This window comes from Panulirus ornatus, chromosome 24 (assembly GCF_036320965.1).
Source record: "Panulirus ornatus isolate Po-2019 chromosome 24, ASM3632096v1, whole genome shotgun sequence".
Taxonomy (NCBI): Eukaryota; Metazoa; Arthropoda; class Malacostraca; order Decapoda; family Palinuridae; genus Panulirus; species Panulirus ornatus.
The window spans coordinates 16,117,725-16,144,698 of NC_092247.1; the positions used below are offsets into that span (position 1 = coordinate 16,117,725).

General features: G+C 41.3%; 1 protein-coding gene across 2 annotated transcripts in view; it reads right to left on the reverse strand.

Annotated features, from left to right (window-relative positions):
- The window catches only part of LOC139757122 (uncharacterized), a 157,664-nt gene that overhangs the window by 92,688 nt on the left and 38,002 nt on the right, over positions 1 to 26,974 (reverse strand). The window contains exons 3-4 of one of the 2 annotated variants that reach the window (XM_071677219.1): positions 23,744 to 23,876; positions 1,148 to 1,250 (exon numbers count right to left, since the gene is read on the reverse strand). In XM_071677219.1, the coding sequence (XP_071533320.1) occupies positions 1,148 to 1,250; positions 23,744 to 23,876 (236 nt within the window). The remainder of the gene's footprint in view (positions 1 to 1,147; positions 1,251 to 23,743; positions 23,877 to 26,974) is intronic. The other variant, XM_071677220.1, reaches the window with a different exon arrangement.

A 26,974-nucleotide genomic window follows, 5' to 3' on the forward strand; every position in this document is an offset into this window, starting at 1 on the left:
TATGTATATACATGTGTATGTGGGTGGGTTGGGCCATTCTTTCATCTGTTACCTTACGCTACCTCGCTTACACGGGAGACAATGACAAAGTAAAATAAAAATACTAGTATTCTTATCCTGGATAATTCTATCTCATCTACATTAAAGACTAGTTGATGGGTGTAATCTCCTGTCTCAATAACTTTCTTTCCATGCTCCAGGTACCATTGTGCTGCCTCAATATCAGCACTGACAGCCTCTGAAACTCTTAAGGATATTATGGAAGCTGTGACCTTTTAAGTTATATCAGTGTAGTCATATATATGTTGCTCTGATTTTTATACTCAATCCAAGAACTAAGGTGGTCTTCTTTTCCCTCCATCTTATTACACACTAGCTTAGCACTGAAGGGAGTGCTAGACAAGAACATGTTTCTATTTTCTCATTTTTCTTCAGTGATGACAGCACTATCTATGTATATTATGTACAAAAAACACTGAAAACCTTTTAAGGTCACAACATATTTATATCACTATGTAAGCCTCTATACCTAAAATCATTCAAGTCCTACAAAGATCAAAACATTACTTCGTCATGAGGATTATAGATATTAGATATTTCAGTCTCAATCTACAAAACAACTGCACTTTATAATAAATGAATACCACTGTGAATGAAACTGAAATGGACCACACACTGATCTAAGCCAACTGAAATTTCACATTAAAGACATCAATCTTCACTGAAAATGAGACAAGCCAAATAACCAATGTGAAGACATCATCTTAACTGACAATCAGACAAGCCAAATAACCAATGTGAATAAAACGACCAGCTAATTTTTTCATAAGGCCACTGTTACACAAATTTTGAGTGCTTATGACAAATGCTCACTGCTAATACAGCTCAAATGAGTAACTAATCAAATGTTTCTTAAAAATAAGAAAATCTATGGCACTTACTTAAACATGCATGCATAATCTACAATCTTACCCAAAATTAACTAAACTTGGTAAGGACATGCATACAAAATCTTTTACAATCTTCCCCAAAGTCAACAGTAATTAGTGAAGATATACCATAAGCTCTAGTTCCAAGCTAATGAACCTTCAACTTATATCCAACTGAATCTATTTCAAAAGACACTCCTTAAGTTTGTGAATCTTACCCATTTTCCGTTACAGCACTCCTGAGGAAGCGAATATAAGATGCACGAGCATGACTAAGCGTGAAGGGAGCTGAATTATAGATTGTAACTCCAGGCTCTGTACCTGTCAGGATAAATTTCAGAATCAATATGCATCTCCTTGCAACAAGTGGGCTAATTGTTATACTTTACAAATCCAGTTAAAAAAAGATTTATTTACTTATCATACTTTGTCGCTGTCTTCCGCGTTAGCGAGGTAGCGCAAGGAAACAGGCAAAAGAATGGCCCAACCAACTCACATACACATGTATATACATACACGTCCACACACGCACACATATATGGTAGGATGAAGAAGTAAGATTATTAGTGAAACAGAAGAGAGAGGCATTTGGATGATTTTTGCAGGGAAATAGTGCAAATGATTGGGAGATGTATAAAAGAAAGAGGCAGGTCAAGAGAAAGGTGCAAGAGGTGAAAAAGGGGGTAAATGAGATTTGGGGTGAGAGAGTATCATTAAATTTTAGGGAGAATAGAAAGATGTTTTAGAAGGAGGTAAATATAGTGCATAAGACAGAAGAACAAATGGGAACAATGGTGAAGGGGCTAATGGGGAGGTAACAACAAGTGGTGGTGATTTGAGAAGGAGATGGAGTGAGTATTTTGAAGGTTTGTTGAATGTGTTAGATGACAGAGTGGCAGATATAGGGTGTTTTGGTCGAGGTGGTGTGTGAAGTGAGGGTCAGGGAGAATGGTTTGGTAAACAGAAAAAGGTGGTGAAAGCTTTGCGGAAGATGAAAGCTGGCAAGGCAGCAGGTTTGGATGGTATTGCAGTGGAATTTACGAAAAAATGGGGTGACTGTGTTGTTGACTGGTTGGTGAGGATATTCAATGTATGTATGGCTCATGGTGAAATGCCTGAGGATTGGTGGAATGCATGCATAGTGCCACTGTACAAGGGCAAGGGGGATAAAGGTGAGTGCTCAGATTACAGAGGTATAAGTTTGTTGAGTATTCCTGGAAAATTACATGGGAGTGTATTCACTGAGAGGGTGAAGGCATGTACAGAGCATCAGATCGGAGGAGAGCAGTGTGGTTTCGAAAGTGGTAGAGGATGTGTCGATCAGGTGTTTGCTTTGAAGAATGTATGTGAGAAATACTTAGAAAAACAGATTTGTATGTAGCATTTATGGATCTGGAGATGGTATATCATAGAGTTGATAGAGATGCTCTGTGGAAGGTATTAAGAGTATATGGTGTGGGAGGCAAGTTGATAGAAGCAGTGAAAAGTTTTTATCGAGGATGTAAGGCATTTGTACGAGTAGGAAGAGAGGAAAGTAATTGGTTCCCAGTGAAAGTTGGTTTGCGACAGGGTGTAATGTCTCCATGGTTGTTTAATTTGTTTATGGATGGGGTTGTTAGGGAGGTGAATGCAAGATTTTGGAAAGAGGGTCAAGTATGCAGTCTGTTATGGATGAGAAGGTTTGGGAAGCGAGTCAGTTGTTGTTCGCTGATGATACAGCGCTGGTGGCTGATTCAGGTGAGATACTGCAGAAGCTGGTGGCTGATTCAGGTGAGATACTGCAGAAGCTGGTGACTGAGTTTGGTAAAGTATGTGAAAGAAGAAAGCTGAGAGTACATGTGAATAACAGTAAGGTTATTAGGTACAGTAGGGTTGTGGGACAAGTCAATTAGGAGGTAAGTTTGAATGGAGAAAAACTGAAGGAAGTGAAGTGTCTTAGATATCTGGGAGTGGATTTCGCAGCGGATGGAACTATGGAAGCGGAAGTGAGTCACAGGGTGGGAGAGAGGGTGAAGGATCTGGAAGCATTGAAGAATGTGTGGAAGGCGAGAACATTATCTCGGAGCAAAAATGGGTATGTTTGAAAAATAGTGTTTCCAACAATGTAATATAGTTGCAAGGCATGGGCTATAGATAGGGTTGTGCAGAGGAGGGTGGATATGCTGGAAATGAGATGTTTGAGGACGATACGTGGTGTGAGGTGATTTGATCGAGTAAGTAATGAAAGGGTAAGAGAGATGTGTGGTAATAAAAAGTGTGGTTGAGAGAGCAGAAGAGGGTGTTTTGAAATGATTTGATCACATGGAGAGAATGAGTGAGGAAAGATTGACAAAGAGGATATATGTGTCAGAGGTGGAGGGAACGAGGAGAAGTGGGAGACCTAATTGGAGGTGGAAGGATGGAGTGAAAAAGATTTTGAGCAATCAAGGCCTGAACATGCAGGAGGGTGAAAGTCATGCAAGGAATAGAGTGAATTGGAACGATGTGGTATACCGTGGTCGACGAGCTGTCAATGGATTGAACCAGGGCATGTGAAGCATCTGGGGTAAACCATGGAAAGTTTTGTGGGGCCTGGCTGTGGAAAGGAAGCTGTGGTTTCGGTGCATTATAAATTACTGCTAGAGACTGAGTGTGAACGAATGTGGCCTTTGTTGTCTTTTCCTAGCACTACGTCACGCACATGTAGGGGAGGGGGGTGTTATTTCATGTGTGGCGGGGCGGTGATGGGAATGAATAAAGGCGGCAAGTATGAATTATGTTTTTTTTTTTTTTTTATACTTTGTCGCTGTCTCCCGCGTTTGCGAGGTAGCGCAAGGAAACAGACGAAAGAAATGGCCCAACCCCCCCCATACACATGTATATACATACGTCCACACACGCAAATATACATACCTACACAGCTTTCCATGGTTTACCCCAGACGCTTCACATGCCCTGCTTCAATCCACTGACAGCACGTCAACCCCGGTATACCACATCGCTCCAATTCACTCTATTCCTTGCCCTCCTTTCACCCTCCTGCATGTTCAGGCCCCGATCACACAAAAGCTTTTTCACTCCATCTTTCCACCTCCAATTTGGTCTCCCTCTTCTCCTTGTTCCCTCCACCTCCGACACATATATCCTCTTGGTCAATCTTTCCTCACTCATCCTCTCCATGTGCCCAAACCACTTCAAAACACCCTCTTCTGCTCTCTCAACCACGCTCTTTTTATTTCCACACATCTCTCTTACCCTTACGTTACTCACTCGATCAAACCACCTCACACCACACATTGTCCTCAAACATCTCATTTCCAGCACATCCATCCTCCTGCGCACAACTCTATCCATAGCCCACGCCTCGCAACCATACAACATTGTTGGAACCACTATTCCTTCAAACATACCCATTTTTGCTTTCCGAGATAATGTTCTCGACTTCCACACATTCTTCAAGGCCCCCAGGATTTTCGCCCCCTCCCCCACCCTATGATCCACTTCCGCTTCCATGGTTCCATCCGCTGCCAGATCCACTCCCAGATATCTAAAACACTTCACTTCCTCCAGTTTTTCTCCATTCAAACTCACCTCCCAATTGACTTGACCCTCAACCCTACTGTACCTAATAACCTTGCTCTTATTCACATTTACTCTTAACTTTCTTCTTCCACACACTTTTCCAAACTCAGTCACCAGCTTCTGCAGTTTCTCACATGAATCAGCCACCAGCGCTGTATCATCAGCGAACAACAACTGACTCACTTCCCAAGCTCTCTCATCCCCAACAGACTTCATACTTGCCCCTCTTTCCAAAACTCTTGCATTCACCTCCCTAACAACCCCATCCATAAACAAATTAAACAACCATGGAGACATCACACACCCCTGCCGCAAACCTACATTCACTGAGAACCAATCACTTTCCTCTCTTCCTACACGTACACATGCCTTACATCCTCGATAAAAACTTTTCACTGCTTCTAACAACTTTCCTCCCACACCATATATTCTTAATACCTTCCACAGAGCATCTCTATCAACTCTATCGTATGCCTTCTCCAGATCCATAAATGCTACATACAAATCCATTTGCTTTTCTAAGTATTTCTCACATACATTCTTCAAAGCAAACACCTGATCCACACATCCTCTACCACTTCTGAAACCACACTGCTCTTCCCCAATCTGATGCTCTGTACATGCCTTCACCCTCTCAATCAATACTCTCCCATATAATTTACCAGGAATACTCAACAAACTTATACCTCTGTAATTTGAGCACTCACTCTTATCCCCTTTGCCTTTGTACAAGTAAATAAAGGTAAATAAAGTGCGTAAGACAAGGGAGCAAATGGGAACTTCGGTGAAGGGCGCAAGTGGGGAGGTGATAACAAGTAGTGGTGATGTGAGAAGGAGATGGAGTGAGTATTTTGAAGGTTTGTTGAATGTGTTTGATGATAGAGTGGCAGATATAGGGTGTTTTGGTCGAGGTGGTGTGCAAAGTGAGAGGGTTAGGGAAAATGATTTGGTAAACAGAGAAGAGGTAGTGAAAGCTTTGCGGAAGATGAAAGCCGGCAAGGCAGCAGGTTTGGATGGTATTGCAGTGGAATTTATTAAAAAAGGGGGTGACTGTATTGTTGACTGGTTGGTAAGGTTATTTAATGTATGTATGACTCATGGTGAGGTGCCTGAGGATTGGCGGAATGCGTGCATGAATTATGTACATGTGTATATATGTATATGTCTGGGTATGTATATATATGTTATCATTTCTTTTCTTTTTTTGCTTTGTTGCTGTCTCCTGCATTAGCGAGGTAGCGCAAGGAAACAGACAAAATGAATAGGTATGTATATGAAATATATTTTTATTTATCTATTTTGCCTTGTCGCTGTCTCCCGCGTTTGCGAGGTAGGAGCGCAAGGAAACAGACGAAAGAAATGGCCCAACCCACCCCCATACACATTATATACATACACGTCCACACACGCAAATATACATACCTATACATCTCAATGTACACATATATATACACACACACACACATACATATATACCCATGCACACAATTCACACTGTCTGCCTTTATTCATTCCCATCGCCATCTCACCACACATGGAATACCATCCCTCTCCCCCCTCATGTGTGTGAGGTAGCGCTAGGAAAAGACAACAAAGGCCCCATTCGTTCACACTCAGTCTCTAGCTGTCATGCAATGATGCCCGAAACCACAGCTCCCATTCCACGTCCAAGCCCCACACAACTTTCCATGGTTTCCCCCTGACGCTTCACATGCCCTGATTCAATCCACTGACAGCACGTCAACCCCGGTATACCACATCGATCCAATTCACTCTATTACTTGCCCGCCTTTCACCCTCCTGCATGTTCAGGCCCCAATCACTCAAAATCTTTTTCACTCCATCTTTCCACCTCCAATTTGGTCTCCCACTTCTCCTCGTTCCCTCCACCTCCAACACATATATCCTCTTGGTCAATATTTCCTCACTCATTCTCTCCATGTGCCCAAACCATTTCAAAACACCCTCTTCTGCTCTCTCAACCACGCTCCTTTTATTTCCACACATCTCTCTTTCCCTTACATTACTTACTCGATCAAACCACCTCACACCACACATTGTCCGCAAACATCTCATTTCCAGCACATCCACCCTCCTGCACACAACTCTATCCATAGCCCACGCCTCGCAACCATACAACATTGTTGGAACCACAATTCCTTCAAACATACCCATTTTTGCTTTCCGAGATAATGTTCTCGACTTCCACACATTCTTCAAGGCTCCCAGGATTTTCACCCCCTCCCCCACCCTATGATTCACTTCCGCTTCCATGGTTCCATCCGCTGCCAGATCCACTCCCAGATATCTAAAACACTTCACTTCCTCCAGTTTTTCTCCATTCAAACTTAACTCCCAATTGACTTGACCCTCAACCCTACTGTACCTAATAACCTTGCTCTTATTCACATTTACTCTTAACTTTCTTCTTTCACACACTTTACCAAACTCAGTCACCAGCTTCTGCAGTTTCTCACATATATGAAATATATATGAATATGTATATGAATGAAATATGTATATGAATGAAATGTATCGGTATGCATATGTGCGTGTGTGGATGTGTATGTATATACAGGTGTATGTGGGAGGGTTGGGTCATTCTTTCGTCTGTTTCCTTGCGCTAACTCACTAACGTGGGAGACAGAGACAAAGTATAAAATAGAAATAAATAAAACATACACAGACATATACAAATATAGACATGAACATAATTAATACTTGCGGCCTTTATTCATTCCCATCCTCACCCCACCATGCATGAAATGACAGCCCCCCTCCCCCAGCACGCAAGCAAGGTAGCACTAGGAAAAGACAATAAAAGCCACATTCGTTCACACTCAGTCTCTAGCTGTCATGTATAATGCACTGAAACCATAGCTCCCTTTCCACATCCAGGCCCCACAAAACTTTCCATGGTTTACCCCAGATGCTTCACATGCCCTGGTTCAATCCATTGATAATACGTCGACCCCGGTATACCACATCATTCCAATTCACTCTATTCCTTACACGCCTTTCACCCTCCTGCATGTTCAGGCCCCGATTGCTCAAAATCTTTTTCACTCCATCCTTCCACTTCCAATTTGGTCTCCCACTTCTCATTCCCTCCACTTCTGACACATATATCCTCTTTGTCAATCTTTCCTCACTCATTCTCTCCATGTGACCAAACCATTTCAATACACTCTCTTCTGCTCTCTCAACCACACTCTTTTCATTACCACACATCTCTCTTACCCTTACATTACTTACTCGATCAAACCACCTACACCACATACTGTCCTTAAACATCTCATTTCCAACACATCTACCATCTTCCGCCTCGCAACCATATAGCATTGTTGGAACCACTATTTCTTCAAACATACCCATTTTTGCTTTCCAAGATAATGTTCTCACTTTCCACACATTTTTCAACGCTCCCAGAACTTTCAACCCCTCCCGCACCCTGTGACTCACTTCCGCTTCCATGGTTCCATCCACTGCCAAATCCATTCCCAGATATCTAAAACACTTCACTTCCTCCAGATTTTCTCCATACAAAACTTACAACCATGCAAAATACAGGCTGCACTTTCAAAACAGGAAAGTGTGATGTTCAATGCTCAAGTTGATTTCCAGTGCTCAAGCTGTTGTGTCCACTTGTTTATCTACATGCAGGTAGTCCAAAACTACTCACTTTAAAACTAATGAAGTATCTAGTCAGTAGTGTTTCATTTTTGGTCCTTGAACTAAATCAACAGAGGTTCTCATGTTTGTTTATCCACACATATTCAGTCTTGGTTAGGGATCTTTTTGTCATAAGCCATGTGTGCCTGTTTGCACTTCAAAAGCCTTCAACTGACGTTTGCACAGTAGAGGAAATGTGGAACAATTCTAAAAACACACTACTCAAGATTGAAAATAAATATATTCCACTAATCATAAAGAGAACCTACAAGATTCCAAAACAATCATGGATGAATAGGAGAATAGAAGGACTAATTTGCCAAAAGAAAAAAACATATGACGTTCAAATCAATGGGAACCAATGAAAATCATCAGAAATTAATCAAAATCCAAAGAGAGTGTAAGGTCATAAAGCAGAGTAAACACGAGAAAAAAATTAACTCCCTTGAAAGTTAAGAACAGTCCTAAAGAATTCCTCAAATATATAAGATAAAGGAGGACAGAAAAAGAAGGAACTGGATCATTATAAAATGAACATGACACTAACTACTGACAACAAGGAAATGGCTGCCATACTAAATTATTCTATTAACTCCGTATTCACAACTGAAGAAACATTTCAAATACTGCAACCAATAACAATGTTTCAAAGATCTGATGAAGGAGAGTTGAAAGTTAGAGAAATAAAGAGCTCTGAAGTATCTAAATACCTGTAACAATTAAATCCTAATAAATCCAATGGCCCAGATAACAGCTCCAAGAATTTTTTATAGGTTAGGCGACAGCTGATATATCCCATAATAAAAATATTCAACAAATCTATCAGATGGTCAGGTGTTAATACCTGAAAACTAGCAAATGTTACTCCTATGTATAAAAACGGAGACAAAGTGCACCTTGAACTACTGCCCAATTAGTCTTACATCAGTGTTAGGTAAAATGATGGAAAAAAATAATATGTTAAAATTGTCATGTTTCTTGAAGAACATATCATCATATCAAACAACCAACCCAGTTTTTGCATTAAAGGAACCTGCTTGACAAATTTCCTGTAATTTTTCAATGTTATTTATCAGAATTATGATGAAAAATTGCCGTATGATGTAGTACATTTAGATTTCCAAAAGGCTTTCAATAAAGTACCTCACAAGAGACTTTTAAATAAACTCAAAGCACATGCAAACAATGAAGAACTCTGTACATGGAGCAGAGACTGGCTTACCAGAAGAAAGCAGCATATAGTATCAAACAGTGAAGCCTCAAACTGGCTAGATATAACGAGTTGAGTGACACAGGGGTTAGTCCTAGGCCCAATTCTTTGAATAATATACATTCATGACCTAGAACTTAATCTCATATCAAAGATCTTGAAAAATGCTGAAAATACTAAAGTTGGGACTGCGCAATGATTCAAAGAGACCTTAACTTACTAGCGGAGTGGTCAGACAGATGGCAAATGAAGTTTAATGTAGACAAGTGTAAAGTTATGCACTTTGGAGACAAGACTATATGTTATGGCTACAAACTATTTGCAAACTCTCTAACAAAAGTAAATGAAGAAAAGGACCTTGGAGTTGTCACTAGCAACTATCTGAAATACATCAAACAGTGTCAAGCAGCAAGTAAAACAGGAAACCAGATTTTAAGGTTCACAGCCAGAAACATAAATTACAAGACAACAGAAACAATTCTCACACTTTATAATTCTCTAGTTAGACCACACCTTGAATATGCAGTCTAGGTTTGGTCCCCAAACTATAAAAATGATGAGGAAAAATTAGAAAAAGTACAAAGATGCACGACAAAATTCATCCTATCCCTTAGAAATCTAGCACACAAAGAGAGGCTAAAACAATTAAATCTCTTCTTCCTTAAAAAACGTAGACTTTATGGCAACTTAATCCAAGTGTTCAAAATTTAAAACATGTTCAATAAAGTAAAACATGAACATTTTTTCAAATACAAGAAAATACAGTTACTAGGACAAATAGAGTAAAACCCAAAGATAAAAGATGTTGTATGGATGTGGGAAACAGCTTCTTTCCAATAGGTGCTCTGAGCAGTGGAATATGTCACAGTCAGACAGAGTGAATGCTAAGACAATAAATACCTTCAAAAGCCGTTTGGGCAAATACTTTATAAATTCAGGTATACTATGTGAAAAACCCAAGAAATAAAGAGTATAAATCACTGCTGTAACAGGGACACTAGAAGGATAATGTATAGCAGCGGGAGTCTATGACAGCTAAAAAACTGCTGAGCGGAATTACATTTTCGTGTTGTTATAATCCTGTTTTGTGTTTTTCCACCAGACAACCCAGTCATGGGACAATCAGGCCTCCTGTTGTCTGTCTTTTTCATATAAACTCATGTAAACACTTCCACCCTCATCCACACCATGCTATCTATGGCCCATGCTGCACAACCATATAATGTTGAAACTCTATTCCTTCAAACATACCCATTTTTGCTCTCTGAAATAGCATTCCCTCTTTCCACATATTCTTCTTCCTCCTCTGTACAACCATATCTATCGCCTATGCTTCACAACCATATAACACGTATTTAGGGAAGGTGTGGTTGGCTAGCGCAAAAAATGCATGTGGCATGAGGAAAGTAGGAGGTGGGCAGATTAGAAAAGGTATTGTGTTGGGATGAAGAAGTAAAGTTGTTAGTGAAAGAGAAGAGAGAGGCGTCTGGACAATACTTGCAAGGAAGGAGTGCAAATGACAGGGAGATGTTTAAAAGAAAGCAGTGGGAGGTCAAGAGAAAAGTGCAAGGGTTGAAAAAGAGGGCAAATAAGAGTTGGGATGAGAGAGTATCATTAAACTTTAGGGAGAATAAAAAAAAAGTTTTGGAATGAGGTATATAATGTGCATAAGACAAGAAAACAAATGGGAACATCAATATAGGGGGCAAGTGGGGAAGTAATAACAAGTGGTGATGATGTGAGTCTTCTGAAGGTTTGTTGAATGTGTTTGATGACAGAGTGGCAGACATAGGGTGTTTTGGTCAGATGGTGTGCAAAGTGAGAGGGTCAGGGAGAATGGTTTGGTTAAGAGAGAAGAGGCAGTGAGAGCTTTGCAGAAGATGAAATCCAGCAAGACAGCGGGTGTGGATGGTATTGCGGTGGAATTCATTAAAAAAGGGGATGACTGTATTGTTGATTGGTTGGTAAGGATATTCAATGTATGTATGGACCACGGTGAAGTAACTGAGGTTTAGCAAAATGCATGCATAGGGCCAATGCACAAAGGCAAAGGGGATAAAGGTGAGTGTTCAAACTACAGAGACATAAGTTTGTTGAGTATTCTTGGGAAATTGTATGGGAGGGTATTGAGAGAGGATGAAGGAATGTACAGAGCATCAGATTGGGGAAGAGCAGTGTGGTTGCAGAAGTGGTAGAGGATGTGTGGATCAGGTGTTTGCTTTGAAGAATGTATGCGAAAAATACTTTGAAAAACAGAGGGATTTGTATGTAGCAATTATGGATCTGGAGAAGGCATATGACAGGGTTGATAGAGATGCTCTGTGGAAGGACTTAAGAGTATTTGGTCTGGGAGGCAAATTGCTAGAAGCAGTGAAAAGTTTTTACCAAGGAAGAAAGGCATGTGTACGAGTAAGAAGAGAGGAGTGTCATTGGTTCCAAGTGAGTGTCAGTCTGTGGCAAGGGTGTGTGATCTCCCCATGGTTGATTAATTTGATTATGAATGGGTTGGTTAGGGAAGCAAATGCTTTGGAGAGAGGGGTGAGTATGCAGACTGTTGGGGATGACAGGGCTTGGGAAGAGAGAGACAGTTGTTCTTTGCCAATGATACAGCTCTGGTGGCTGATTTGAGTAAGAAACTGCAGAAGTTGGTGACTGAGTTTGGAAAGGTGTGTGAAAGGAGGAAGTTGAGAGTAAATGAAAAAGAGAAAGGTTATTAGGTTCAATAGGGTGGAGGGACAAATTAATTAGGATGTAAGTTTGAATGAAGAAAAATTGGGGGAAATGAAGTGTTTTAGATATCTGGGAATGGACTTGGCACTGGATGAAAGCATGGAAGTGGAAATGAGTCACAGGGTGGGGGAGGGGGCGAAGACTCTGGGAGTGATGAAGAACGTGTGGAAGGAAAGAACATTATCTCGGAGAGCAAAAGTGGATGTGTTTGAAGGAATAGTAGTTCCAACAATACTGTATGTTACAAGGCATGGGCTGCAGACAGGGTTGTGCAGAGGAGGGTGGATGTGTTGGAAATGAAATGCTTGAGGACAATATGTGGTGTGAGGTGGTTTGATCGAGTAAGTAATGAAGGGGTACAAGAGATATGTGTGGAAATAAAAAGAGTGTGGTTGAGAGAGCAGAAGAGGGTGTGTTGAAAAGGTTTGGATATATGGAGAGAATGAGTGAGGAAAGATTGACAAGAAGGGTAAGTGTAAGAGGTGGAGGGAAGAAGAAGTGGGAGACCAAATTGGAGAAGTAAAAAAGATTTAGAGCGACTGGTGCCGAGACATACAGGAGGGTGAGAGGTGTGCAAGGAATAGAGTGAATTGGAACAATGTGGTATACCGGAGCGACAGGCTGTGGACTGAACCAGGGCATGTGAAACACCTGGGATAAACCATAGAAAGGTCCATGGGGCCTGGATGTGGATAAGGAGATGTGGTTTAGGTCCATTACACATGACAGCTAGAGACTGATTGTGAATGAATGTGGCCTTTTTGTCTGTTTTCCTGGAGCTACCTCACTGAAGCTGGACGTGGCGATTCTGTTTCCTGTGGGGCAGCGTGGCACCAGAAATGGATGAAGGCAAAAGAGTATGAATATGTACATGTATATATATGTGTTTTAGATATCTGGGAGTGGATCTGTCAGCGGATGGAACCATGGAAGCGGAAGTGGATCATAGGGTGGGGGAGGGGGCGAAAATTTTGGGAGCCTTGAAAAATGTGTGGAAGTCGAGAACATTATCTCGGAAAGCAAAAATGGGTATGTTTGAGGGAATAGTGGTTCCAACAATGCTGTATGGTTGCGAGGCGTGGGCTATGGATAGAGATGTGCGCAGGAGGATGGATGTGCTGGAAATGAGATGTTTGAGGACAATGTGTGGTGTGAGGTGGTTTGAGCGAGTAAGTAACGTAAGGGTAAGAGAGATGTGTGGAAATAAAAAGAGCGTGGTTGAGAGAGCAGAAGAGGGTGTTTTGAAATGGTTTGGGCACATGGAGAGAATGAGTGAGGAGAGATTGACCAAGAGGATATATGTGTCGGAGGTGGAGGGAACGAGGAGAAGAGGGAGACCAAATTGGAGGTGGAAAGATGGAGTGAAAAAGATTTTGTGTGATCGGGGCCTGAACATGCAGGAGGGTGAAAGGAGGGCAAGAAATAGAGTGAATTGGAGTCATGTGGTATACAGGGGTTGACGTGCTGTCAGTGGATTGAAGCAAGGCATGTGAAGCGTCTGGGGTAAACCATGGAAAGCTGTGTAGGTATGTATATTTGCGTGTGTGGACGTGTGTATGTACATGTGTATGGGGGGGGGGTTGGGCCATTTCTTTCGTCTGTTTCCTTGCGCTACCTCGCAAACGCGGGAGACAGCGACAAAGTATAAAAAAAAAAAAAAAAAAAAAAAAAAAAAATATATATGTATATGTCTGTGTGTGTGTGTGTGTGTGTGTGTGTGTGTGTGTATTTGTGCGTGTGTTGGCGTTTATGTATACATATGTGCATATGAGTTGATGGGCCATTCTTCGTCTGTTTCCTAGTGCTACTTCACTGAAGAGGGAAACAGTGATAATGTATAATAAATATCAATATGATAAATAAAACATTCATTATTATATTTTATTATACATAATCGCTGTTTCCCTAGTCAGCGAGGTAGTGTCAGGAAACAGACAAAGAATGGCCCATCCTCTCATATACACATATCTATATTTATACATAAATGGCCATATACTCACATATACATACATATACATATCAACCTGTACATACATACACAGACAAATACATATATACACGTAAATATTCATACCTGTTCGCCTTTATCCATTCCCATTGTTACCCCAACCCAAAGGAAAAAGCATCACTACCCACTGCTTCAGCGAGGTGGTGCCAGGAAAACAGACAAAAAAGGCCACATTCATTCACACAGCTCCCTATCCACATCCAGGCCCCACAGACCTTTCCATGGTTTACCCCAGATGCTTCACATGCCCTGGTTCAGTCCATTGACAGCACATCAACCCCAGTATAACATAAAGCTCCAATTCACTCTATTCCTTGCATGACTTTCACCCTCCTGTATATTCAGGCCCCAATCGCTCAAAATCTTTTTCACTTCATCCTTCCACCTCCAATTTGGTCTCCCACTTCTTGTGCCCTCCACGTCTGACACATATATACTCTTTGGCAATTGTTCCTTGCTCATTTTCTCCATATGTCCAAACCATTTCAACACACCCTCTTCTGCTCTCTCAACCAAATTATATTTATTTCCACACATCTCTCTTACCCTTTCCTTACTTAGTTGATCAAACTACCTCACACCACATATTGTCCAAAAACAGTTCATTTCCAACACATCCACCCTTCTCTGTACAACCCTATCTAAAACTCATGCCTCGCAACCAGATAACATTGTTGGAACTACTATTCCTTCAAACATACCCATTTTTGCTCTCTGAGATAACGTTCTCTCCTTCCACACATTTTTCATTGCTCCCAGAACTTTTGCCCCCTCCCCCAACCCTGTGACTCACTTCCTCTTCCATGGTTCCATCCTCTGCTAAGTCCACTTCCAGATATCTAAAACACTTCACTTCCTCCAGCTTTTCTCCATTCAAACTTACATCTCAATAAACTTGTCCCTCAACCCTACTGAACCTAATAACCTTTCTCTTACTCACAATTACTCTCAACCTTCTCCTTTCACACAATTCTCCCAAACTCAGTCACCAACTCCTGCAGTTTCTCACAAATAAGCCACTAGAGCTGTATCATCAGCGAACAACAACTGACTCACTTCCCAGGCCCTCTCATCCACAACAGACTGCATATTCACCCCATCTCTCCAAAACTCTTCAATTTATCTCCCTTACCACCCTGTCCATAAACAAATTAAACAACTATGGGGACATCACACACCCCTGCCGCAAACCGACATTCACTGGAAACCAATCATTCTTCTCTCTTCCTGCCTGTACACATGCCTTACATCCTTGGCATAAACTTATCACTGCTTCTAGCAACTTAACTCCCACACCATATACTCTTAAACCCTTCCACAAAGCATCTCTGTCAACCCTATCATAAGCCTTCTCCAGATCCATAAATGCTACACACAAATCCATCTGTTTTTTCTAAGTATTTTTCAGATACATTCTTAATAGCAAACACCTAAACCACACATCCTCTATCACTTCTGAAACCACACTGTGTGTATATATATCTGTCTACTATACTTAACTGCTGTTTCCTGCATCAGTGAGGAAACGCCAAGAAAAAGACAAAGAATAGCCCATCCATTCATATACACACATACTATTTATCTACTATACTTAACTGCCGTCTCCTGCATTAGTGAGTTAGTGCAATGAAACAGACGAGGAATGGCCCAACCCATCCACATACACATATACATACATAAACGCCCACACATGCACATATACATACTTATACAAATCAACATACACATACATATACATACACAGACATATACATATATACATGTACATATTCATATTTGCTGCCTTCATCCATTCCCGTCACCACCCTGCCACACATGAAATACCATTCCCCCTACTCCAGCAAGGTAGTGCCAGGAAAATCACACTAAGTCTCTAGCTGTCATGTGTAATGCACCAAAACCACAGCTCCCTTTCCACATCCAGGGCCCACAAAACTTTCCATGGTTTGTTTACCCCAGATGCTTCACATGCCCTACTTCAGTCCACTGACAGCACGTCAACCCCAGTATACCACATCATTCCAATTCACTTTATTACTTGCACGCCTCTCACCCTCCTGTATGTTCAGGCCCTGATCACTCAAAATCTTTCTCACTCCATCCTTCCACATTAAATTTGGCCTCTCAATTCTCCTCGTTCCCTCCACCTCTGACAAATATATCCTCTTTGTCAATCATTCCTCGCTCATTCTTTCCATGTGTCCAAACCATTTCAACACAACCTCTTCTGCTCTCTCAACCACACTCTTTTTATTACCACATATCTCTCTTACCCTTTCATTACTTAATCAAACCACCTCACACCACATATTGTCCTCAAACATTTCATTTCAACACATCCACCCTCCTCCACACAACCCTATCTTAAGCCCATGCCTCGCAACCACATAACATTGTTGGAATCACTATTCCTTCAAACATACCCATTTTTGCTCTCCGAGATAACGTTCTCACCTTCCATACATTCTTCCATACATAAACGCCCATACACAGTCATATACATACATATACATTTCAACATATACATACACATACACAGATATATACATATATACACATGCATATATTCATACTTGCTTGCCTTTATCCATTCCTCTCTTTACTGTGCCACACAAGAAATAGCATCGCTACCCCCTGCTTCAGCGTGGTACCACCAGGAAAACAGATAAAAAAGCCATATTCGTTCACACTCAGTCTCTAGCTGCCATGTGTAATGCACCAAAACCACAGCTCCCTGGTTTACCCCAGACGCTTCACATGCCCTGGTTCAGTCCATTAACACTAAGTTAACCCTATTAACCTACATAATTCCAATTCACACATATAAACATATACATTTACACATACATATACATATACCCACACATATGTATTCATTTATTTCTTTATTATACTTTGTCACTGCCTGCCGCATTAGCGAGGAAGTGCAAGGAAACAGATAAAAGAATGGCACAACCCACCCATATACACATGCATATACATACACGTCCACACACGCACATATACGTATCTATACATTTCAACGTATACATATATATATACACATTTCTTTTTTCTTTTAAACTATTCGCCATTTCCCACGTTAGCGAGGTAGCGTTAGGAACAGAGGACTGGGCCTTTTTTGGAATATCCTCACCTGGCCCTCTCTGTTCCTTCTTTTGGAAAATTAAAAAAAAAGAGGGGAGGATTTCCAGCCCCCTGCTCCCTCCCCTTTTAGTCGCCTTCTACAACACGCAGGGAATACGTGGGAAGTATTCTTAATCCCCTATCCCCAGGGATAATATATACATACACAGACATACACATTTATTTTATTTATTTTGCTTTGTCACTGTCTCCCACATTAGCGAGGTTGCACAAGGAAACAGACGAAAGAATGGCTAAACCCACCCACATACACATGTATATACATACACGTCCACACACACAATATACATACCTATACATCTCAACGTATACATATATATATACACACACAGACATATACATATATATACATGTACATAATTCATACTGTCTGCCTTTATTCATTCACGTCGCCACCCCACCACACATGAAATAACAATCCCCTTCCCCCAAATGTGTGCGAGGTAGTGCTAGGAAAAGACAACAAAGGCCACATTCGTTCACACTCAGTCTCTAGCTGTCATGTAATAATGCACCGAAACCACAGCTCCCTTTCCACATCCAGGCCCCACAGACCTTTCCATGGTTTACCCCAGATGCTTCACATGCCCTGGTTCAGTCCATTGACAGCACATCAACCCCAGTATAACATAAAGCTCCAATTCACTCTATTCCTTGCATGACTTTCACCCTCCTGTATATTCAGGCCCCAATCGCTCAAAATCTTTTTCACTTCATCCTTCCACCTCCAATTTGGTCTCCCACTTCTTGTGCCCTCCACGTCTGACACATATATACTCTTTGGCAATTGTTCCTTGCTCATTTTCTCCATATGTCCAAACCATTTCAACACACCCTCTTCTGCTCTCTCAACCAAATTATATTTATTTCCACACATCTCTCTTACCCTTTCCTTACTTAGTTGATCAAACTACCTCACACCACATATTGTCCAAAAACAGTTCATTTCCAACACATCCACCCTTCTCTGTACAACCCTATCTAAAACTCATGCCTCGCAACCAGATAACACTGTTGGAACTACTATTCCTTCAAACATACCCATTTTTGCTCTCTGAGATAACGTTCTCTCCTTCCACACATTTTTCATTGCTCCCAGAACTTTTGCCCCCTCCCCCAACCCTGTGACTCACTTCCTCTTCCATGGTTCCATCTTCTGCTAAGTCCACTTCCAGATATCTAAAACACTTCACTTCCTCCAGTTTTTCTCCATTCAAACTTACATCTCAATAAACTTGTCCCTCAACCCTACTGAACCTAATAACCTTTCTCTTACTCACAATTACTCTCAACCTTCTCCTTTCACACAATTTTCAAACTCAGTCACCAACTCCTGCAGTTTCTCACAAATAAGCCACTAGAGCTGTATCATCAGCGAACAACAACTGACTCACTTCCCAGGCCCTCTCATCCACAACAGACTGCATATTCACCCCATCTCTCCAAAACTCTTCAATTTATCTCCCTTACCACCCTGTCCATAAACAAATTAAACAACTATGGGGACATCACACACCCCTGCCGCAAACCGACATTCACTGGAAACCAATCATTCTTCTCTCTTCCTGCCTTACATCCTTGGCATAAACTTATCACTGCTTCTAGCAACTTAACTCCCACACCATATACTCTTAAACCCTTCCACAAAGCATCTCTGTCAACCCTATCATAAGCCTTCTCCAGATCCATAAATGCTACACACAAATCCATCTGTTTTTTCTAAGTATTTTTCAGATACATTCTTAATAGCAAACACCTAAACCACACATCCTCTATCACTTCTGAAACCACACTGTGTGTATATATATCTGTCTACTATACTTAACTGCTGTTTCCTGCATCAGTGAGGAAACGCCAAGAAAAAGACAAAGAATAGCCCATCCATTCATATACACACATACTATTTATCTACTATACTTAACTGCCGTCTCCTGCATTAGTGAGTTAGTGCAATGAAACAGACGAGGAATGGCCCAACCCATCCACATACACATATACATACATAAACGCCCACACATGCACATATACATACTTATACAAATCAACATACACATACATATACATACACAGACATATACATATATACATGTACATATTCATATTTGCTGCCTTCATCCATTCCCGTCACCACCCTGCCACACATGAAATACCATTCCCCCTACTCCAGCAAGGTAGTGCCAGGAAAATCACACTAAGTCTCTAGCTGTCATGTGTAATGCACCAAAACCACAGCTCCCTTTCCACATCCAGGGCCCACAAAACTTTCCATGGTTTGTTTACCCCAGATGCTTCACATGCCCTACTTCAGTCCACTGACAGCACGTCAACCCCAGTATACCACATCATTCCAATTCACTTTATTACTTGCACGCCTCTCACCCTCCTGTATGTTCAGGCCCTGATCACTCAAAATCTTTCTCACTCCATCCTTCCACATTAAATTTGGCCTCTCAATTCTCCTCGTTCCCTCCACCTCTGACAAATATATCCTCTTTGTCAATCATTCCTCGCTCATTCTTTCCATGTGTCCAAACCATTTCAACACAACCTCTTCTGCTCTCTCAACCACACTCTTTTTATTACCACATATCTCTCTTACCCTTTCATTACTTAATCAAACCACCTCACACCACATATTGTCCTCAAACATTTCATTTCCAACACATCCACCCTCCTCCACACAACCCTATCTTAAGCCCATGCCTCGCAACCACATAACATTGTTGGAATCACTATTCCTTCAAACATACCCATTTTTGCTCTCCGAGATAACGTTCTCACCTTCCATACATTCTTCCATACATAAACGCCCATACACAGTCATATACATACATATACATTTCAACATATACATACACATACACAGATATATACATATATACACATGCATATATTCATACTTGCTTGCCTTTATCCATTCCTCTCTTTACTGTGCCACACAAGAAATAGCATCGCTACCCCCTGCTTCAGCGTGGTACCACCAGGAAAACAGATAAAAAAGCCATATTCGTTCACACTCAGTCTCTAGCTGCCATGTGTAATGCACCAAAACCACAGCTCCCTGGTTTACCCCAGACGCTTCACATGCCCTGGTTCAGTCCATTAACACTAAGTTAACCCTATTAACCTACATAATTCCAATTCACACATATAAACATATACATTTACACATACATATACATATACCCACACATATGTATTCATTTATTTCTTTATTATACTTTGTCACTGCCTGCCGCATTAGCGAGGAAGTGCAAGGAAACAGATAAAAGAATGGCACAACCCACCCATATACACATGCATATACATACACGTCCACACACGCACATATACGTATCTATACATTTCAACGTATACATATATATATACACATTTCTTTTTTCTTTTAAACTATTCGCCATTTCCCACGTTAGCGAGGTAGCGTTAGGAACAGAGGACTGGGCCTTTTTTGGAATATCCTCACCTGGCCCTCTCTGTTCCTTCTTTTGGAAAATTAAAAAAAAAGAGGGGAGGATTTCCAGCCCCCTGCTCCCTCCCCTTTTAGTCGCCTTCTACAACACGCAGGGAATACGTGGGAAGTATTCTTAATCCCCTATCCCCAGGGATAATATATACATACACAGACATACACATTTATTTTATTTATTTTGCTTTGTCACTGTCTCCCACATTAGCGAGGTTGCACAAGGAAACAGACGAAAGAATGGCTAAACCCACCCACATACACATGTATATACATACACGTCCACACACACAATATACATACCTATACATCTCAACGTATACATATATATATACACACACAGACATATACATATATATACATGTACATAATTCATACTGTCTGCCTTTATTCATTCACGTCGCCACCCCACCACACATGAAATAACAATCCCCTTCCCCCAAATGTGTGCGAGGTAGTGCTAGGAAAAGACAACAAAGGCCACATTCGTTCACACTCAGTCTCTAGCTGTCATGTAATAATGCACCGAAACCACAGCTCCCTTTCCACATCCAGGCCCCACACAACTTTCCATGGTTTACCCCAGATGCTTCACATGCCCTGGTTCAATCCACTGACAGCACTTCAACCCCGGTATACCATATCGTTCCAATTCACTCTATTCCTTGCACTTCTTTCACCCTCCTGCATGTTCAGGCCCCGATCACACAAAATCTTTTTCACTCCATCTTTCCACCTCCAATTTGGTCTCCCACTTCTCGTTCCCTCCACCTCTGACACATATATCCTCTTGGTCAATCTTTCCTCACTCATTCTCTCCATGTGACCAAACCATTTCAAAACACCCTCTTCTGCTCTCTCAACCACACTCTTTTTATTACCACCTCACACCACATATTGTCCTCAAACATCTCATTTCCAACACATCCACCCTCCTCTGCACAACTCTACCCATAGCCCATGTCTCCCAACCATATAACATTGTTGGAACCACTATTCCTTCAAACATACCCATTTTTGCTTTCCGAGATAATGTTCTCGACTGCCACCCATTCTTCAATGCTCCCAGAATTTTCGACCCCTCCCCCACCCTATGATTCACTTCTTTTTCCATGGTTCCTTCCACTGCCAAATCCACTCACAGATATCTAAAACACTTCACTTCCTCCAGTTTTTCTCCATTCAAACTTACCTCCCAATTGACTTGACCCTCAACTCTACTGTACCTAATAACCTTGCTCTTATTCTCATTTACTCTCAGCTTTCTTTTTTCACACACTTTACCAAACTCAGTCACCAGCTTCTGCAGTTTCTCACACAAATCAGCCACCAGTGCTGAATCATCAGTGAACAGCAACTTACTCACTTCTCAAGCCCTCTTATCCACAACAGACTGCATACTTGCCCCTTTCTCCAAAACTCTTGCATTCACCTCCCTAACAAACCCATCCATAAACAAATTAAACAACCATGGAAACATCACACACCCTTGCCGCAAACCGACATTCACTGACAACCAATCACTTTCCTCTCCTACTTGTACACATGCCTTTTATCCTCGATAAAAACTTTTCACTGCTTCTAGCAACTTGCCACCCACACCATATACTCTTAATACCTTCCACAGAGCATCTCTATCAACTCTATCAAATGCCTTCTCCAGATCCATATACATACACAGACATATACATGTATACATATGTATATATTCATACTTGCTGCCTTCATCCATTCCCGTCGCCACCCTGCCACACATGAAATAGCTCTCCCGCCCTTCCAGCAAGGTAGTGCCAGGAAGACAAAAAAGGCCACATTCGTTCACACTCAGTCTCTAGTTGTCATGGAAACCACAGCTCCCTTTCCACATCCAAGCCCCACAGACATTTCCATGGTTTACCCCAGATGCTTCACATGGGTCCATTGACAGCACGTCGACCCCTGTATACCACCTTGTTCCAATTCACTCTATTCCTTGCATGCCTTTCACCCTCCTGTATGTTCACCCCTGATCGCTCAAAATCTTTTTTGCTCCATCCTTCCACTTCCAATTTGGTCTCCCGCTTTTCCTTCTTCCCTCCATCTCCGACACATATATCCTCTTTGTCAATCTTTCTCCATTCATTTTCTCCACATATAAATAAATAGAAATCGTGAAAATCTATAAAAATTAATTTGCTTAAAAATTTCCATTAACCTGTCAATATGACAGTCAATGCCAAGCAATTCATTCATGGACCTGCCATGTAATGAATTTCTGCTCTTGATTAAAAAGAACTCATTCCACTAAAATGGGTTTTATTGTCAAATCAGATTGACAGATGTGACACTAAGGAACATGTCTTTCTTAACCACTTGACTTGAAGTAGCTATGGGTGAGATGAGTATGTCCAATTCTGAGCCTAGTCATGACAACTTAGATTTGGGTAATTTGAGGATTTCCACTTTTTGATCACTTTTAGGTAGAGAAAGAGAGGGAGATGTGTGGTAATATGAAGAGTATGGTTGAGAGAACTGAAGATGGCATGCTGAAATGGTTTGAACATAAAGGAGAAAAATGAGAGGTTGACAAAGAGGATATATGTATCAGAAGTGGAAAGAAAAGGAGATAGGGGAGACCAAACTAGAGATGGAAAGATGGACTGAAAAATATTTCAGTGCTTGGGTCCTAAACATGCAGAAGACGGAAAGATGTGCACAAAGACGTGCACAGGAGAGTGAACTGGAGAGATGAGGTATAGAGGGATTGATGTGCTGTCAGTGGACCGAACAAGGGGATATGAAGCTGATGGGAACCACAGAAACGTCTGTGAGGCTTGGTTGTGAATAGGGAGCTTTGATTTTGGTGCATTACACATGACAGCTGAAGAATAGATGTAATCAAATGAAGCTTTTCATTGTCTATTCTTGGCATTACTTATCTAATGTGGGAAATGGTAAACAAGCATGGGAGAAAATATGAATAAACATAATAATAATATACTGGAATACAAGATAAAGAGCTAAAACAGATAATCAACACTAACGTTTGTTTGCTAACAAATGGGAAAGGCAGTTCTCTAGCTGGGTGGTAAGGTCAACAGCATTCTTAAAGATCCCCAAATGAGATTGTGGCTGTTCTGTTGGCGGCAGAGCACACTCCAAGATTTGCAGGGCTTGCTGTGGAATTAAGATCATTACTCCGTTACTATGACTGTCACACATGGTGATAAATTTAACAAAGGGATATACTGTTTTAGATACATGTTCTGACATATGGTTAGTGATGACAGAATTAATCACATGAGTTTCAGAAATTCTGCTATGCAATACAGCTATAGTATACTGGCTTACAGATGACCAAAAAGAAAAATTTTTATAATCACGTATAATACAGTTTTACTAAAGTTCCAATTCCTTGCCCCAAAAACTATTGTGGGTCAGTCTTCTTTTTACCTTTTTGGGGTATGGGGCCAGGGCAAAAAATTAATGCTTTTTTATTAAATTGTGGAAGTCGAGAACATTATCTCGGAAAGCAAAAATGGGTATGTTTGAAGGAATAGTGGTTCCAACAATGTTGTATGGTTGCGAGGCGTGGGCTATGGATAGAGTTGTGCGCAGGAGGATGGATGTGCTGGAAATGAGATGTTTGAGGACAATGTGTGGTGTGAGGTGGTTTGATCGAGTGAGTAACGTAAGGGTGAGAGAGATGTGTGGAAATAAAAAGAGCGTGCTTGAGAGAGCAGAAGAGGGTGTTTTGAAGTGGTTTGGGCACATGGAGAGAATGAGTGAGGAAAGATTGACCAAGAGGATATATGTGTCGGAGGTGGAGGGAACGAGGAGAAGAGGGAGACCAAATTGGAGGTGGAAAGATGGAGTGAAAAAGATTTTGTGTGATCGGGGCCTGAACATGCAGGAGGGTGAAAGGAGGGCAAGGAATAGAGTGAATTGGAGCGATGTGGTATATCGGGGTTGACGTGCTGTCAGTGGATTGAATCAGGGCATGTGAAGCGTCTGGGGTAAACCATGGAAAGCTGTGTAGGTATGTATATTTGCGTGTGTGGACGTATGTATATACATGTGTATGGGGGGGGGTTGGGCCATTTCTTTCGTCTGTTTCCTTGCGCTACCTCGCAAATGCGGGAGACAGCGACAAAGTATAATAAAAAAAAAAAACTAAGAGATAATGCATGGGTTCAAGCAATTGCATCATGTTTTCCTGTATAAAGAGCTTCATTTCTGCACTAAATGAATGTTCTTGAGATACAGTACTACAACATCCAAAGAGTGTATAGTGCTATCATACCTAAGAAAGATTCTCTAAGATTCTTGAAGTTATTACTGTAATATTACAATTCTATTCAATTGGGACTTTGGGCCTGAAATGGAAAATGACAAACATTCTACACTGGAACTGGGACTGAATTTTTCTCAAGAAATAAAAAAAAAAATTGAGCAATAATGGCATAAATCTAATAAAGTGTCAAGTTACTATAAAATCCCAACTATTTAGAAATTCCTGAATTATTTACCTATCTATACATCTGATGGGTATGTTTGAAGGAATAGTGGTTCCAACAATGTTGTGCGGTTGCGAGGCGTGGGCTATGGATAGAGTTGTGCGCAGGAGGGTGGATGTGCTGGAAATGAGATGTTTGAGGACAATGTGTGGTGTGAGGTGGTTTGATCGAGTAAGTAATGTAAGGGTAAGAGAGATGTGTGGAAATAAAAAGAGCGTGGTTGAGAGAGCAGAAGAGGGTGTTTTGAAATGGTTTGGGCACATGGAGAGAATGAGTGAGGAAAGATTGACCAAGAGGATATATGTGTCGGAGGTGGAGGGAACGAGGAGAAGTGGGAGACCAAATTGGAGGTAGAAAGATGGAGTGAAAAAGATTTTGAGTGATCGGGGCCTGAACATGCAGAAGGGTGAAAGGCAGGCAAGGAATAGAGTGAATTGGATCGATGTGGTATACCGGGGTTGACGTGCTGTCAGTGGATTGAATCAGGGCATGTGAAGCGTCTGGGGTAAACCATGGAAAGCTGTGTGGGGCCTGGATGTGGAAAGGGAGCTGTGGTTTCGGGCATTATTGCATGACAGCTAGAGACTGAGTGTGAACGAATGAGGCCTTTGTTGTCTTTTCCTAGCGCTACCCCGCACACATGAGGGGGGAGGGGGATGGTATTCCATGTGTGGCGAGGTGGTGATGAGAATGAATAAAGGCAGACAGTGTGATCTGTGTGCATGGGTATATATGTATGTGTCTGTGTGTGTATATATATGTGTACATTGAGATGCATAGGTATGTATATTTGCGTGTGTGGACGTGTGTGTATATACATGTGTATGGGGGTGGGTTGGGCCATTTCTTTCGTCTGTTTCCTTGCGCTACCTCGCAAACGCGGGAGACAGCGACAAAGCAAAATAAATAAAAAAATAACATCTGATGACCATTCCCTCCAGGAACTCCCTCAAGGAGGAGGCCACAGCAAAAGTCTCCATAACTGATGAACTCCATTGCAAAGTCTTAGCCTTTAGTGCCTCACTCTCAATAGGTAACTGGCAAGAGGGCAATCCTGGCTTTGTCTTTCCAGAGGCCCCTTAACTAATGTTCCTACCAACTACTTCTACCTATTGTGTCTACCTAATGTTCTAACCTACTACTTCTACCAAATGCTCCTACCTACTAAATCCAGCTAATGCTCCCACCTAATGTTCCCACCTACTTAATCTACCTAATGTTACCACCTAATGTCCCTAATTATTACTTCCATCTAATGCTCCTACCCTTTTGTCAAAAGGCAGGGCTAGTGCATAGTGTTCACTGCAAGGATATCAAAACTTGGGAAGAATGAGTTGTGTGAGTTAAGAGTTAAGTATGACAAGGAGAGATTGTGCATTTGTGGACAAAATGCCAGCAGTCAATGTATGGGAGGCAGAGAGAAAAGACAGCTACATGGGTCAGAGAAGAGCAACTTGACAACCTGAAGTGCTGGTTCATTATGTATTTTCAGATGCCTATAAATTCTTTCATCTTTTAATTATTTTTCATCATAAAATATCTAAAATGCCAAAAATATAAATCCTCAAGTAAGAAAATCTTTCTTTCTGGGGCTGTATCCCACAAGCCATGAGAAGTATCTCTGAGCTTTTGTGAGAAGCCTCTCAACCTAAACATCTTTACAATACAGTAAATGTCTCTTACCCCTTACTGGCCACTTACTCAGCAATAATGATCTTGGTTTGGTCTATGTCTGTCCATTGAACACTCAACAACCTC